General features: G+C 56.3%; 4 protein-coding genes across 4 annotated transcripts; 2 read left to right on the top strand and 2 right to left on the bottom strand.

The window, feature by feature from the left end:
- Positions 1-191: 191 nt before the first annotated feature.
- B0T26DRAFT_674320 (uncharacterized protein) lies at positions 192-1,574 on the bottom strand (the record flags this gene model as incomplete). The annotated part of the gene is made up of 3 exons (XM_060439698.1): positions 192-730; positions 1,175-1,301; positions 1,341-1,574. 3 exons carry the CDS (start codon positions 1,572-1,574, stop codon positions 192-194), a joined length of 900 nt encoding a protein of 299 aa, XP_060298562.1.
- A 2,039-nt stretch (positions 1,575-3,613) lies between these two features.
- B0T26DRAFT_642153 (uncharacterized protein) lies at positions 3,614-4,067 on the bottom strand (the record flags this gene model as incomplete). The annotated part of the gene is made up of 3 exons (XM_060437413.1): positions 3,614-3,755; positions 3,816-3,962; positions 4,024-4,067. The coding sequence occupies 3 exons, from the start codon at positions 4,065-4,067 to the stop codon at positions 3,614-3,616; spliced, it is 333 nt and encodes a 110-aa protein (XP_060298561.1).
- A 2,059-nt stretch (positions 4,068-6,126) lies between these two features.
- B0T26DRAFT_826460 (uncharacterized protein) lies at positions 6,127-9,425 on the top strand. Its single transcript, XM_060447433.1, has 2 exons — positions 6,127-8,124; positions 8,193-9,425. Exons 1-2 carry the CDS (start codon positions 6,158-6,160, stop codon positions 9,205-9,207), a joined length of 2,982 nt encoding a protein of 993 aa, XP_060298560.1. The 5' UTR covers positions 6,127-6,157; the 3' UTR covers positions 9,208-9,425.
- Positions 9,426-9,732: 307 nt separating this feature from the next.
- B0T26DRAFT_801364 (major facilitator superfamily transporter) lies at positions 9,733-11,928 on the top strand (the record flags this gene model as incomplete). Its single annotated transcript, XM_060447024.1, has 7 exons — positions 9,733-9,911; positions 9,978-10,111; positions 10,185-10,308; positions 10,379-10,585; positions 10,668-11,012; positions 11,126-11,496; positions 11,585-11,928. 7 exons carry the CDS (start codon positions 9,733-9,735, stop codon positions 11,926-11,928), a joined length of 1,704 nt encoding a protein of 567 aa, XP_060298559.1.
- Between the last annotated feature and the right edge of the window lie 955 nt (positions 11,929-12,883).

Here is a 12,883-nt window from a genome sequence, read left to right as displayed (position 1 = left end):
CCTATCCAAAGGCACGCTTGCTAAGATCTCCGTAGAAAATAAATAAAATAGGCAACTAGTATGCAAACCCAAGTAATATTCTTCCCCCATTTGCGCCAGTTAAACATCCGCCAGTAACCGCCGCGGGCGCCATGATGCTCAGCCGCCACCAACCACGAGCTTCAAACTGCTCCCCAGTTGCAATGCAAGCGTCACCCAGAATGCACCTGGAACCCCTCGCACCGCTTGCAGTACATGAGCTCGGCCGTGTACTCGTCGAACGTCATGTTGACGCCGCAGATGGGACACGGCGGCCACGAGAGGATGCCGAGCCCGGACGACGACGACGACGAGCCGTTGCGCCGCGGCTCGTCGAGGAGGTGCTGGCAGCGCTCGCGGCGCTGGCGGCGGCAGCGGTTGCTCCGCGCCCTCGGCGGCTGCGGTGGTGGCGGCAGGCTGCTCTTCTTTAGCCTGCCGGCGAATCTCCGCCGCTGCTTGGCGAGGGGTGGTGCGGCGTCGTCTTCGTTGGTGCTCTTGTTTCTGCTGCTGCTGCTGTCGTCCGTGTCGGGGGTCTGTGTCGCGCCGGCCAGCATCTCGCTCGAGGCCTGGTGCGTACTGCTGTTGTCATCCGACGAGGGCGCACGTGGGCTGGTCGGCCGCGCGGGTGCCTCGGTTTCGTCGAAATCCCGCTCGATGCTCTGGAGCACGACGCCCGGATTGATGTCGTAGCACTTGTACATTACTGCAGTGGCTATGACGGACCTTTTGTTTCTCTTTATGCAGGAGCAATCTCTAGATTTGCGGCTCTTCTTGGTTATTCTGGGTAGTAAGAGGTGCCGTCTGTTTGTGTTCGGGACGGCGATATCGGTTGGCTGGATTGACGGATGCGGTTGCAGGGCAGTCAGTTGGGGTTGCCCATTGTGAGTTGCCGGTAAGGTATTATCTGGGTATTGATGAAGTGGTTCTGGATTCCTGATCTCGGTTTCGTGGATCGTATGGCTTTTGCTCTTGGCGTTAGGTGGCCTTTGTGTTTCTTGGTCACTTTGTAAGGGTGCTTGTTTGTTTGATGGCTTAATTTGCAGGGGCGAAATATGCGTCAGACTTTTTGGTCCACTATTACTCAAGCAGCCCCAGTTTGAGATGTTGTTTATCCTCGGGCAGAGCTTTCGTAACATGTGTTGGGCTTCGAACAAACAGTCATCGAGATGGTCTTCAAACGAGGAGCGGCCGATTATGTAACTGCTAAAGCTTCGGAAATCCTCGATGTAGCCGTTCAGCTCGACTTGGGATGCCGTAAGCCACCGGATGCTGTCGGGGTGAGTCTTGGTTGGGGCTAACGAAAGGTGTTGGCATTGTCTTACGGCCTGCAATAGTAGGGTCCTGGTTGCCTGGTCTAGTGTGCGGTCTACGCCGTAGGCTGAGTGTTCCGAAATGGCTTGGAAGAGTCGGGATGTCTGCCGAAGTGACACTATGGGGTCTGACTGTCGAGTGTTTTGGTCACATTTGTGGCGCAGGTCGTGCATCATCCGAACGACAGCTTCTAGGCGATGTTGGGCCAGGCTGTCAAAGACCAGTTGCACTTGATTGTCATCCATAGCTACTCTACCTGACGAGTCTTATGGGCAACTGAGAGTTACCGGTATGGCGTTGTGCCCGAAGGGACTCTAAAGGCAAATCCTATGATGTTGCCAGATGGTTGGATGCAACTGTCCCAGGATGCGTAGGATGCGTAAGGGCTTCGAGGAGAGAGATGGAATGTGGCAAGGTGCGGTATTGGATGATATAAAAATATTGGATGGGGAGAGAAGGCTGGTAAAAAAATTGGGGGAGGAGCGATGTTGATAACGAGAATGCATCGAGAGCCGATTGCTGTGGCACGGCAGTAAAATGACTCACTGACAAGTCCCATGCAAGAAAAAGGTGTGCCCCTTCTCAGATTTCACAGGAAGAGACGGAGAGATGCCTATCAAATTTTCGTGGTCGAAAGAGGGGTACTAGCTGATATTTGTGTGTTGGGTGGGTGCTTGGCACTAACCGCGTTGCACGCACGCACACACCGGGGGGGGGCTGACACCCAACTTGTCGACCCATCCCGTCCCTCCTTCATCACACGCGCCCCACATATCGACACCCAGTCCCATGTCCGAGGAAGATAGGGTGGCCTTTTCCTGCGCCTCAACACTCAACCTGGTTAACCCCGACAGTAATTCTTGGTCCAGCTCACCTTGATTTAGTCTACATGACTACAACCAGCTCTTTCTTGGAGAGAAACATGGCCGCACGAGGAACCGTGGCCAGCCCAAACAGTCTCTGATGTCTGCCAGTCGACACACCGCTCTTTGGTGAATGCATCCGTCACTATTGAAGCTAATCATAGCCCAACTGAATGTGTGAACTTATGGATGGTGAGAGTTGATGCTTGACGTCGACGACGGGCGAGATATCGCCACCAATCCTCGCTGTCACCACAGCCCGGTGTGGCGTTTGGCCAACATGGAACCAACCAACAGCCCCGGGCTTTAAACATCAAACATGTGAGCAAGTGTCGTATACAAGGGTATATCAGAGTCATGGCTAGATTGTTGAGTTGTCTACTGCGATATGGGATCAGCACAAAACGGCGTCGACTCGAGAAATTCATTTCACTTGGTTTCCTACCTTATGTGGTCATCCCATCGTTGAAACTAGACAAAACACCGACTTTGAACTTGCACGCGAAGCAGCCAAAATATCAGACAATTGAAAGACGGAAATGTGGATGGCAAATGAGACACTGCTGGCGGCAGTCGCGAGTGCGCAAGAGGGTGCGTACTAAAACGCCTTAGGCGCCCAGAACGTGTCGCATCCCAATCCTATCGCTACCGTAACAACGACAACAAGGAATACTAATCCAGAAAGAACTACGCAAAGTGATCTATTGAGTGGTATCTTGACATTATCACGGCACTGATTCATTTCCCGGGGGGTTATGCAGCAGGTAGTTGTCAATCCGGCTAGAGGACTTGAATCGCATGTCGTTGGGTGTATTACGTAATCCACCGCGACACTTCAATTTGGTGGTGCGGCCGAGGGCTGCGAAGAGCGATGCACAGCAATCCGGAACAACACGCTTCCTATATCGTGACAATACGAAGACCATGAGTTACAGTGTTTGCTGTATTGGTGCTGTCTCGGCATTTGGTTTCAGTTGACAACGAAATGTTACTGGATAGAAACCCCCAACAACGAGAATTCTGGATGGCGGCCTTTCTCAACCCTAACCCCGATATCGAAGCTCGACAACCGCACCAGACTTTGTCCCGAACAAGAGTGTATTGCGATAGCTTCCGCCGCACGTGGTTTTACAATCTCGATAAGAACTACAAGCAGAAATGCCTAGCGAGAAACTCCAAAATCGTTCCCAGCTTATACAATTTAGGGAGCGAGATGGTCACTGACTGTGAGAATAGATAGCACCGCCATCTCAATCGTGGGAACATGAGCAAAGGCAGATGAAGTCGAGTGATCGGTGTCAATGATCCTACGAGGCCGTTTCAGAAGGCGGCATGTAGATGATGGCCACCGCAGATAAAGTCAGCGTTAAAAAGCCTGCGGAATCCCATCAAATCCCCAGCCTCAAATCCCCAGTCTCAAATCACTCATCGTCACCGCCACTGCCTCCCAGCGCCAAGCCGCCCTTGCGGCCGGCCTCGCGGGCTCGCTCACTGCCAGCCTCGAAACTGCCCGACGAGGCTTGGCCGCCCTTGGATGCGACGGCGCGCACCTCCTCCTTAGGGCTGTCGGCATTGATCAGTTTCAATTCATACACGGTGAAGGAGTTCGATGAACTCGCAAACCGATTGGCAAAGTTGCCTGGGTTGTCGGAGACACTGTTGAGACCCTGGCCGCCGCCGGTGCCAGCCTCGTCGCTAGCGGCGTTGTTGTCGTTCTTGTGGCTGGCCCGGCCGCCCTTGGCCGCGATCTCGCGGACCTCCTCTGTGGGACTGCAAAGCAGAGAGCGTGTTAGTGAGTTGAGGAGGCGCACCCTCCAGCGGTGCCACGCACTGGTTGGCAAAGTTGCCAGGGTTGTTATTGCCGTGGTCAGCCATGCTGATAGTAGACGTGCAAAGTTCGCAGGTGCTTTTTTGTGGTGTTTGCTGTTGGAAGTAGCCTCAAGTAGGATTGCAGATGGCTGCTTTGAGTTGCTTTGGTTGAGGAGAGGTTGAGAAGGAAAAAGAGGCCCTATATGCATAGATTCGGATGCCAGTCCTCACGTGCCTGGCTGAGTGAGGATGACGCAGGGGATCACGATGTGGTGAATACCGGTGACGTAACACGTTGGCGACGGGCAGGAGCAAACAACTACTGGTGGGTCCTCTGAGCAAGGGCCCAAGATATTGGGCGATTACAGCGCTTTCCAGGGCTTTCCAACAATGCGTGGACGAGTTATTTCCAGATTATTATACGTGGTTTTTTGTTTCTTTTTCCTGAGCCCTAGCTCCCGGCAAGCCCGCCCCGGCAGCTTGGGTGGTGATCAGTGTGGGGGGTGGGGATCCGTCCGAACAACCAACCACTGCCCAAACATCCCATTGGTCTTTCCCCGCCGATCAACCCACTGCAGGAACAGTGTTTCCGTTTGTGGATGCGTTACTTAACGCCGGGATGACATCTACACTACTCCTTGTGTGCTATTTACTGAGCTGCATTATGCGAGGTTTTATGTCGGTGGCTGCTCACCGACAGATTTGGTTGGAGTGCCGCTTCATGGCGACAGTGTTATTTTTTAGGGTTAGGTTTATCAGAACCAAAACATACGGCGAGGCAGAAATCCCACTTTGTACGACGACAAGAGAGACAACAGGTCGCGGTCGAATTGACTCTTCTGCAGGAGACACGTGTCCAGAGAGCAATGACTAAAATATGTCCAGAACAGTTGATCGCTTCTAGGCGGGTTCTATTAAGCTTGTGAGTGGACCCATCACATGATGTCCACAGGCCGCCCCTTGAATTAAGCTAGACTTGGTACAATCATCAGCATTAGTGTCGAGCACCAGAATGTTGATGTTCGATCTTCTGGGACATTCTGGCAGCACCCAAATTATTTTCACTGTCCATGGCCATTTGGCTATCTAGGCGCTTGGGAGAGTTAGATCGCACTATGCTCGAGGATACCAATAGGATATCTCCACCTGCAATGTAAAACGACTGGCTCAAAGATCTCGTATCAAGGCACTCTACTCATCTTGCTATCCCTCTCAGTGCATACCTAGTACAACGTTTATTATGCCTACCCAAATAATGTGACGTTGCTCCGGTCTTTGGCAATCGCCGCGTGCACCTGCAAGGAGAATGTCAGAGGGCTCATCTCAGCTTGGGGCGGGTGCTGTTAACGTTGGCTGGCTCTTCTTAGGAACTGTTGGAGCTGTCCAAAGGCGCGAGTGGTGACGACGAAGGAAACCTGTCATTAGACGGACTAAGTTGAATTGAGTAGAAACGAAGGAGACTCGACGGCCGGATCAGTTTCGAAGCCAAAGTGTACCCCACTTTCCATTTTGGGGTCGAGTACCAAGCTGTGTCCAGTGGCAGTGAGACAGACGCAACCCCGCTTGGAGATGTGGTCGTCGTCTGGTCTGTCTCCATCCGAACACTGAGGTGACGGGAACTAGGCGACCGCATTACCGTGGAGGGGATCGCCCGGCGAACGGCTGTCGAGCAGCGGCTATTACCTTGGGTGCCAATATCCACGTAACATGGAGAAGCCGAACCAATGCCATGCCTTGCAGCCCTTGGCTCGGTCGCGACGCATGATTTTGCGCGTTTCAGCATGGCGGGTGTCTCGTGACACAATGGAAGGCCTTCAGCCGCCGGCAGCACAGGCAGCACAGGCAGCACCGTGAATGCAGATGCCACCGCCAAGTGCGTGCCAGCTCCGACCTCGATCCGTGTCTCAAATGCATTCATTCCTAGAGGTGGAAAAAAAAAGAGACACAGATAGCTCTTCGACAGTTTCGCTAGTATCATTACCTGCCTCGCCGACTCGGCTTTTGAACCCGACCAACGCGTCAAGCTGCATCGTCCAAGGGGCCAGGATTCACGGCTCGCTTCGCTCTGCTCTGCTCTCTCATGCGACCCCGCCGGCGACGCTCGCTGGACGTTGCCCAAGATGCCCAGCTACGAACCCACACCGAAGCGCTTCTCGATGCTTTCCGTGTCGCAGTCGGCATCGCGGAGGAATAGCTTTGACGACACTGCCCGACCAGCGTTTGGGGACGACACCCACGACAGCGCGGAGCCCGCATCACACTTTGCACCTGTCGATTTCATTGGTGCCATCAAGCAGGCCCAACATTCCCGCGGCAGTGACACAGTAGCGCAAGACGGCGAGAAAGAGAGGGGCAGAAGCAGAAAGATTGAGGGCGACAGGAGCTCGACCCAGGACCAGCTAGGGGCGATAAAGGTACCGTCCGCCCGAAGGGAAACCAGCGAAAGCACCCGACAAAAGATTGCCATGTGGGAGGAGCGGAGTCGAAGCCAGAGCAAGGGCCGCAGTAAGAGCAGGGTAAGAGACCTAGGTGCTGGGAGCAGGATAAGCGTCGTCCCCGAGGTGCCCGAGCTGGCAGCTGTCTTGTCGCAGCTGCAAGAAAAAGAAGGGGGCGACAGGCTGAAGGAGCCAGTTGAAGTCGGCACAAATACAACAAGAGTGGAAGATGACAGCAGCAAGCCACCCGAAGCTTCCATCAACAGACCGTACGAGACCCAAAACGAACTCAACAGACACCTTGCTATCAATGTCCACGACCAGGCTGTACACCATTCATCAGAATCTGTGTGGGAGGATAGTTCAATCGACAACGAAACAAAGTTTCTGCCCGAACCGCTCAATCGGTCAGATGCTTCTGAGACGGCCGCTGTCGAGCGAGTTAGGGCAGTAGAAAACTCCATCATCCTTTACGGCAATCGCCATCTTCATGACCCGCAAGGTATTATATCCAGGCCGCCGAGTCCGGCTAAGCCCGCAGGGGCGCATCGGCCTCAAACACCAATCCGAATCTCTCCAGATTTTATCCCAACACCTGACACTACGCCAGGTCCAACTCGAGCGGGCGATGTTTTAGAGGATCAAGACAGAGTAGTTGCAGTTCTGAAGCAATCTGAGCTTCCCGACTTACGCCGGTCGAACATCGAAAACACTCATTTCACCAAGGACGAGCCCGCACAAGACTGGAAAGGAGATGCCAAAAAGGAGCCCTCAACCCCAATGTCAATGCCGTCAACACCAGTCGATTCGATTCCGACCCGGAGTTTTGCACTTCCCCTCACCCCGGAAGCTACCCCGGAACAGCCACGAAAGCATACCCAGCCACCCGCGGAGATCCCGGCAGCGAGCCCAAAAAGCCCATTATCCCCTCAAGAAATCCCATACACAGCTCTTGCGCCAGGTCCACGGCGGCTAGAGGACGAGGCCGTACCGGAGGCCGCAGAGCAGTTCCATCTGCCTTCTGATCTGCTTATAGATGCCGTAGTGGAACAAGGCCGTACCAAAAAAGCCGCACCTGCGCCGGTCCAGCTTTTCGACAATGCCAGTGCCAATGACACCAACTCGCATTACCATGAGATTTGGAAGGTGACAGACTACGCGCCGGAGTTCCCTCTGCCATCAAGACCGTCTACCCGAGGCCCGAGACAGAGTTTGACGGGAAACACCAGGCTCGACGGGACCCCACTCAAAGAACTTCCTCGAAGCCAATTGTCGGCGGTGGCAACGCCGTACCAGCCGCAGCAGACGCTGGACCGGTACCCGCATCCACGCGACGAGCCGGGCAGAGCCGGTGTCGGGCAATGGGCTATTGATATCCCGCCTTCGCCTTCAGCGGCGTACGTGCCTGAGGAGGACGAGGGGCCCCGGCCGACGAAGCCGAGAAGACGAAGCAGGACGCGGCAGAAGCATGGCGGGGGCAGATTTACCGAACGCCGCCAACCCGAGCGACACGAATGGGATGCGCCTCCCGTCATCGAGAGGGCGATCCACGCTGCTTCAGTCAGTATGATCCAGGGGCTGACTGTCCCCGTGGTGTTGTATCGCGGACTGCGGGATTTGTACTACCCTCCGCCCGGCCGACCTGATATCATCAAGGCCTACCCAGTCAGGAGGCGGCTTCCAGTTCGGTAAGACAATGAGCCTCTTCTGTTGCGGCTTTTTTGGACGAAAACGTGATACTGATAATACATGGCAGCATCTTCTTCCCTACCCTCTACGACCTGACCTCGCCGGCATTGCTCCCAACCGTCTTCACGATCCACGGCGGGGGATTCACCGTTGGCGCGTCGTCCGACGACGACATATGGAACCGCAACTTCTGCGACTCGTTCACCTCGCTCGTCATATCGCTCAACTACGCCAAGGCGCCCTGGGCAGCGTTCCCCAACCCGCTCTTGGACGCCGAGGCGCTCTACCACGCCGTGCTCAACGACGAGTCGCTGCCCATCGACCGCATGCGCACGGCGCTCTGCGGCTTCGACGCCGGCGCTAACCTCGCCCTCGGCCTCTCGCAGCTGCCTAGCGTGCGGACCGGCTGCGACCCCAACGCCATCCACCCGTCGTACCCCTACTTTGCGCAGCCGCCGCGTTCGAACCCGCCGCCCGCTGCCGTGATATCCATCTGCGGCATCCTCGACTTCAGCATGTCGCCGTCGCGCAAGGCCCGCACGCGCCCGTACAAGCGGCAGCTGCGGGGCCCCCGCGGCTGGGGCCCCGGGCTGGACTGGATGGCGCGCATGCTGCCGTCGAGCGCGTGGAGCTACATCCCGTACGGCCACGAGATCTCGGACCCGCTGCTGTCGCCGGCGTATGCGTCGCGGGCCGACCTACCGCCTCACGTGTTCGTGGTGGCGGCCGAGCTCGACTGCTTGGCGCACGAGTCGTGGCGGGCCGCGTCGGTGTGGGCCGGGCGCGCCGTGCCGGACACCGACGTCCCCGTGGGGAGGCGGGGCCCGAGCCAGTGGCGCGGGTGCCTGGACGACGGGGCGGGCGACAGCGGTGGAGTCAAGTTTGGCTGGACCGAGACGCACACGGGCGGCGGCAGCACGCGCTGGCTGCTGGTGCCCGACGTCGTGCACGGCTTCGACTCGGTCGCATGGCGGAACAAGTACCTGTGGGGGGATGAGGAGGCGCGCATGGACGCCGAGATGAAGACGATTGCGTACCAGCGGGAAGTAGGCGAGTGGCTGTGGACGGCCGTGTGGAGTTGAGTGACGGCGTGTGTATCTGATCATTCCAGCCTCGCCGGCATTGCATTTACAAGAATTTAAAGATTATCGAATCAACAAGGGTTTCACCCAGTTTTGGCGGCTTCAGCCACTGCCAATGTCTCGTGGTTAATTGTTCTGTTCTTTTTGATGCAGGGAGGAACTAGTAGAACTAGCCGAGATACCTGAGATATTGACTAGAATGTATACTTCAATATACGAAGAAAGGCATGTTGGCTGTAAGGCAAGATTCCGCGCAAAAAAAATAAAAAAATAACAGTCATTTAAGAGCATGCTACCTTGTGCCGTCAATGTGCTTCTACCCCTGGGACAAACCACAGTCAATATGCAACCATTGATTGGCTGGTCTCCAACCCCCCTGCCCTGCCGCCCAGCGTCCGCGTATTCTGGGTCCGGACCGCGAACTGTCCAAATCGTATTTTCCAGTCGAACGAGCAACGGGGACAGTGATCAGCCAACCACAGTTCAAAGCAGAACACAGAGCTGCCAGAACAGCGGAGGTTCCTGATGACAGAAAACACGCTCCAGAATCCCGAGCCCGACGAGAAGCGCGATGCCGCAATTGCAAATTCTGCCGACGGCCAGAATGGCGCCAGGATACCAGAGCCCGCGGCCAGTGACGGCGCCGACCAGGAAAAGCAAAGGGTCTACCTCACAGGGTGGCGGCTGCACACTCTAACAGCCGGGTAAGCGAGCCGAGCTCCTTTTGTTAATATCAGCCTTGACACAGCTGACCGACAGCGACAGCGAAGGCTCTGTCTGTCGCTCCTGCTGTCCACGCTCGAGACGACAATCGTCAGCACATCGCTCGTGTCCATCGTCAACGCGCTCGACGGCTTCAGCCAGAGCGGCTGGGTCGTCACGGCGTACTTCCTCACCTACACCGGTAAGTGGTAATTAATTGGATGACATCGCGCTCGTTTCAGCTCGGCTTATTTACCTGCGTCGTGTCTTGCTAGGCTTCCTCGTCGTCTACGCCAAGCTGAGCGACATTGTCGGCTGCAAGCTGCTGATCATGTTTGCCGTGGCCGTGTTCACCGTCTTCTCCATCGCGTGCGGCCTGTCGTCGTCGATGCTGCTGTTGTAAGCCACACACACTCTCTCTCCCCCTCCCACTGGGGTTGTCCTTGACCGTTCCTGAACAATTACTTAGGATCGTGTTCCGCGCGTTCCAGGGCGTCGGCGCCTCGGGCATCTACTCGCTGGTCACCGTCATGACGCCGCTGCTCGTGCCGCCCGCCAAGCTCGCCATCTACATCGCCGTTGTCTCGTCCGTCTTCGCCATGTCCAGCGTGTTAGGCCCGCTGCTCGGCGGCGCCATCACCGACCACACAACGTGGAAATGGGTCTTTTTCCTCAAGTGCGTTCCGCTGGCTCTCCTTCCCCAACTGCCTATCTAGAATAGGAAGAAATGCAAAGCGCTGACTTTGGCACTGATTCAGCGGCCCCGCTGGTGCCGTCGCCATCATCCTGCTGGCCGTCTCGGCGCCGCTGAGCTTCCCGTACCGGCGCCGGCCGGGCGGGTTCTTGGACGCGCTGGTGGCGGAGCGCGCGTGGCGGCGCGTCGACGCGCTGGGCGCCGTCGCGTCGCTCGCCGCGTCCATCCTCGTCGTCTTCGCCCTGCAGCAGGCCGGCGTCGCGTACCCGTGGCGCAGCGCGCCCGTCGTCGCTTGCTTCGTGCTCGCCGGCCTGCTGTGGGCCGGCTTCGTGGCGTGGGAGCGCAGGCTGTCGCTGCGCGTCGGCGGCGTCTGCGAGCCCATGTTCCCGTGGCGGCTAGCGCGGAACAGGTTTGTGGTTGGGTTGCTGTTGTGAGTTTTTCTCTCTCTCTTTGGTGTTGTTCCTTTGTGGCTTTCTTTCTTACCCTCGTCCGCCGGGAGCTGGCACCGACTGACGGCAGCAGAAACGCATTCCTCACGGGCTTCCCCTTCATGGCCGCCATCATCAACATCCCACAGCGCCTGCAGACCGTCAACGGCACCACGGCGATCGAGGCCGGCCTGCGCATGCTGCCGCTGCTGCTGTGCTCGCCCTTCTCGACCGCCCTAGCGGGCGTGGCCGTCTCCAAGCTCCGGCTGCCGCCCCTGTACGTGCTAGTCGTAGGCGGCGTCCTCCAGACTGTGGGCGTCGGGCTTTTCAGCTCGCTTGACCAGCACGGCCCCGACATTCAGCCGGCGCAGTACGGATACCAGATCATCATGGGGTTCGGCTTCGGCTTCAACCTCAGCACCATCCTCATGATGGCGCCCATGGTGGTGCAGCTGAAGGACATGGGTACGTTGCGTTAACCCCCTCCTTACTCCAGTCACCAACACTCCACGAACCTCTCAGCTTTGACACTGACAAACTCACACTTATTTAGCCGTCGTGATGGGCTGGCTGACACAGATCCGCGTGCTGGGCGGCACCATCGGGCTGGCCGTGTGCTCAGCGCTGCTCAACAACCACATCACATCGGAGACATCCGCATTCCTAAGCGCCGACCAGACGGGCGCGCTGCTGCAGTCGTTCCAGAACATCCACGCGCTGGCGCCGGACGTGCAGGACCGCGTGCGCGCCGTCTACGAGACCGGCTACAGCGGCCAGATGCGTGCCATGCTGTATTTCTGCGCCGCCGCGCTGCTGTCGCTCGCGCTGCTGGCCGAGCGCCGGCCGCGCCGCCTGCAGACGGCCGACGACGGCGAGTTTGTGCCGCCGGAGGGATAACTGGGATGATGTTAACAATAGTGTTCGCGTTAGCGTCTTCTCGGTTGATCCCCAGATTTGATATGATTAGAACTTCCCTATAGAATCGCCATCTATCATAATTGCCTGTAATTATTTCATCAATGCTTGGTGAATTCTATAGTTTCTCAGACGTTGATTGGCGAAACGTTATCATCGCGGCTGCAGTTTTCCCCAAAACAGGGAACTTCCCAAGTTTCAAAGAAGAATCGGGAATTTAGAGTCAAACCACCCCATATTATCCCCGCAAAATTTAGTGGAAAGAAAGGAAGGAAGTGGCAAAAATAACATACAACACCAGGGATTCGCTGGTCGTCACCGACCCAACTACTAGTCTGGCGGTCGCCAGTTTATCTAGGGGAGAGCAGACGGGATCCCGAGTTTTCTAGCACCTATGGTCGTATGTGACAGTGTGAGCAGTTGACGCAGGTTATGAGGAGGACGGGAGGAGACACGCACGGCGTATAGTATAAAGAAAGCGTGTTGTTGTTTGATATAGTATATCTTATTTGAAGGAAAGGATTAGTCGAAGCGCGGTGGAGCGGCCGTACCACATGTCCGGTGATGGCCGCGGACCTCCTAGACTGAAGCCTAGTTAGTGCTGCGGCCTCGGCGGCATCATTGACGTATAAGGCTCTCGCTTAGAAGTTCAGTTTTCCTATCAGCATGACGTATAACTTTGTTTCTGTGGCGGGGTTGCACCACACGTAATAAATCACATGGGCATTAGCCCCGCCTTGGAGATTTCGCCCACACATTTCGTAAGGAGATTTCCTCTTAGAATTAGCTAGCTAACGCACATATTGTCCACTCCAACAGGTTATGAAGCCCTCTTTTTGCTTCCATTGAATCTATTCGCAACTGCTTTCTGGTGCATTCAAGAGCGTATTGAGCGTTTAGTCAATTAACAACCTGAACGCGTAGTCTACGCATTCAG

The sequence above is a fragment of the Lasiosphaeria miniovina genome (genome assembly GCF_030549165.1).
Source record: "Lasiosphaeria miniovina strain SMH2392-1A chromosome Unknown B0T26scaffold_3, whole genome shotgun sequence".
Taxonomy (NCBI): domain Eukaryota; kingdom Fungi; phylum Ascomycota; class Sordariomycetes; order Sordariales; family Lasiosphaeriaceae; genus Lasiosphaeria; species Lasiosphaeria miniovina.
Note: the sequence above shows the minus strand (reverse complement) of the source record. Positions and strands in the feature narration are given on the sequence as shown.

Bases quoted from the DNA above. Each gene is read 5' to 3' on its own strand.
- B0T26DRAFT_826460 (XM_060447433.1), top strand. From the start codon at position 6,158: ATGCTTTCCGTGTCGCAGTCGGCATCGCGGAGGAATAGCTTTGACGAC. The intron at 8,125-8,192 runs GTAAGACAATGA...AATACATGGCAG, and splicing joins AGGAGGCGGCTTCCAGTTCG to CATCTTCTTCCCTACCCTCT.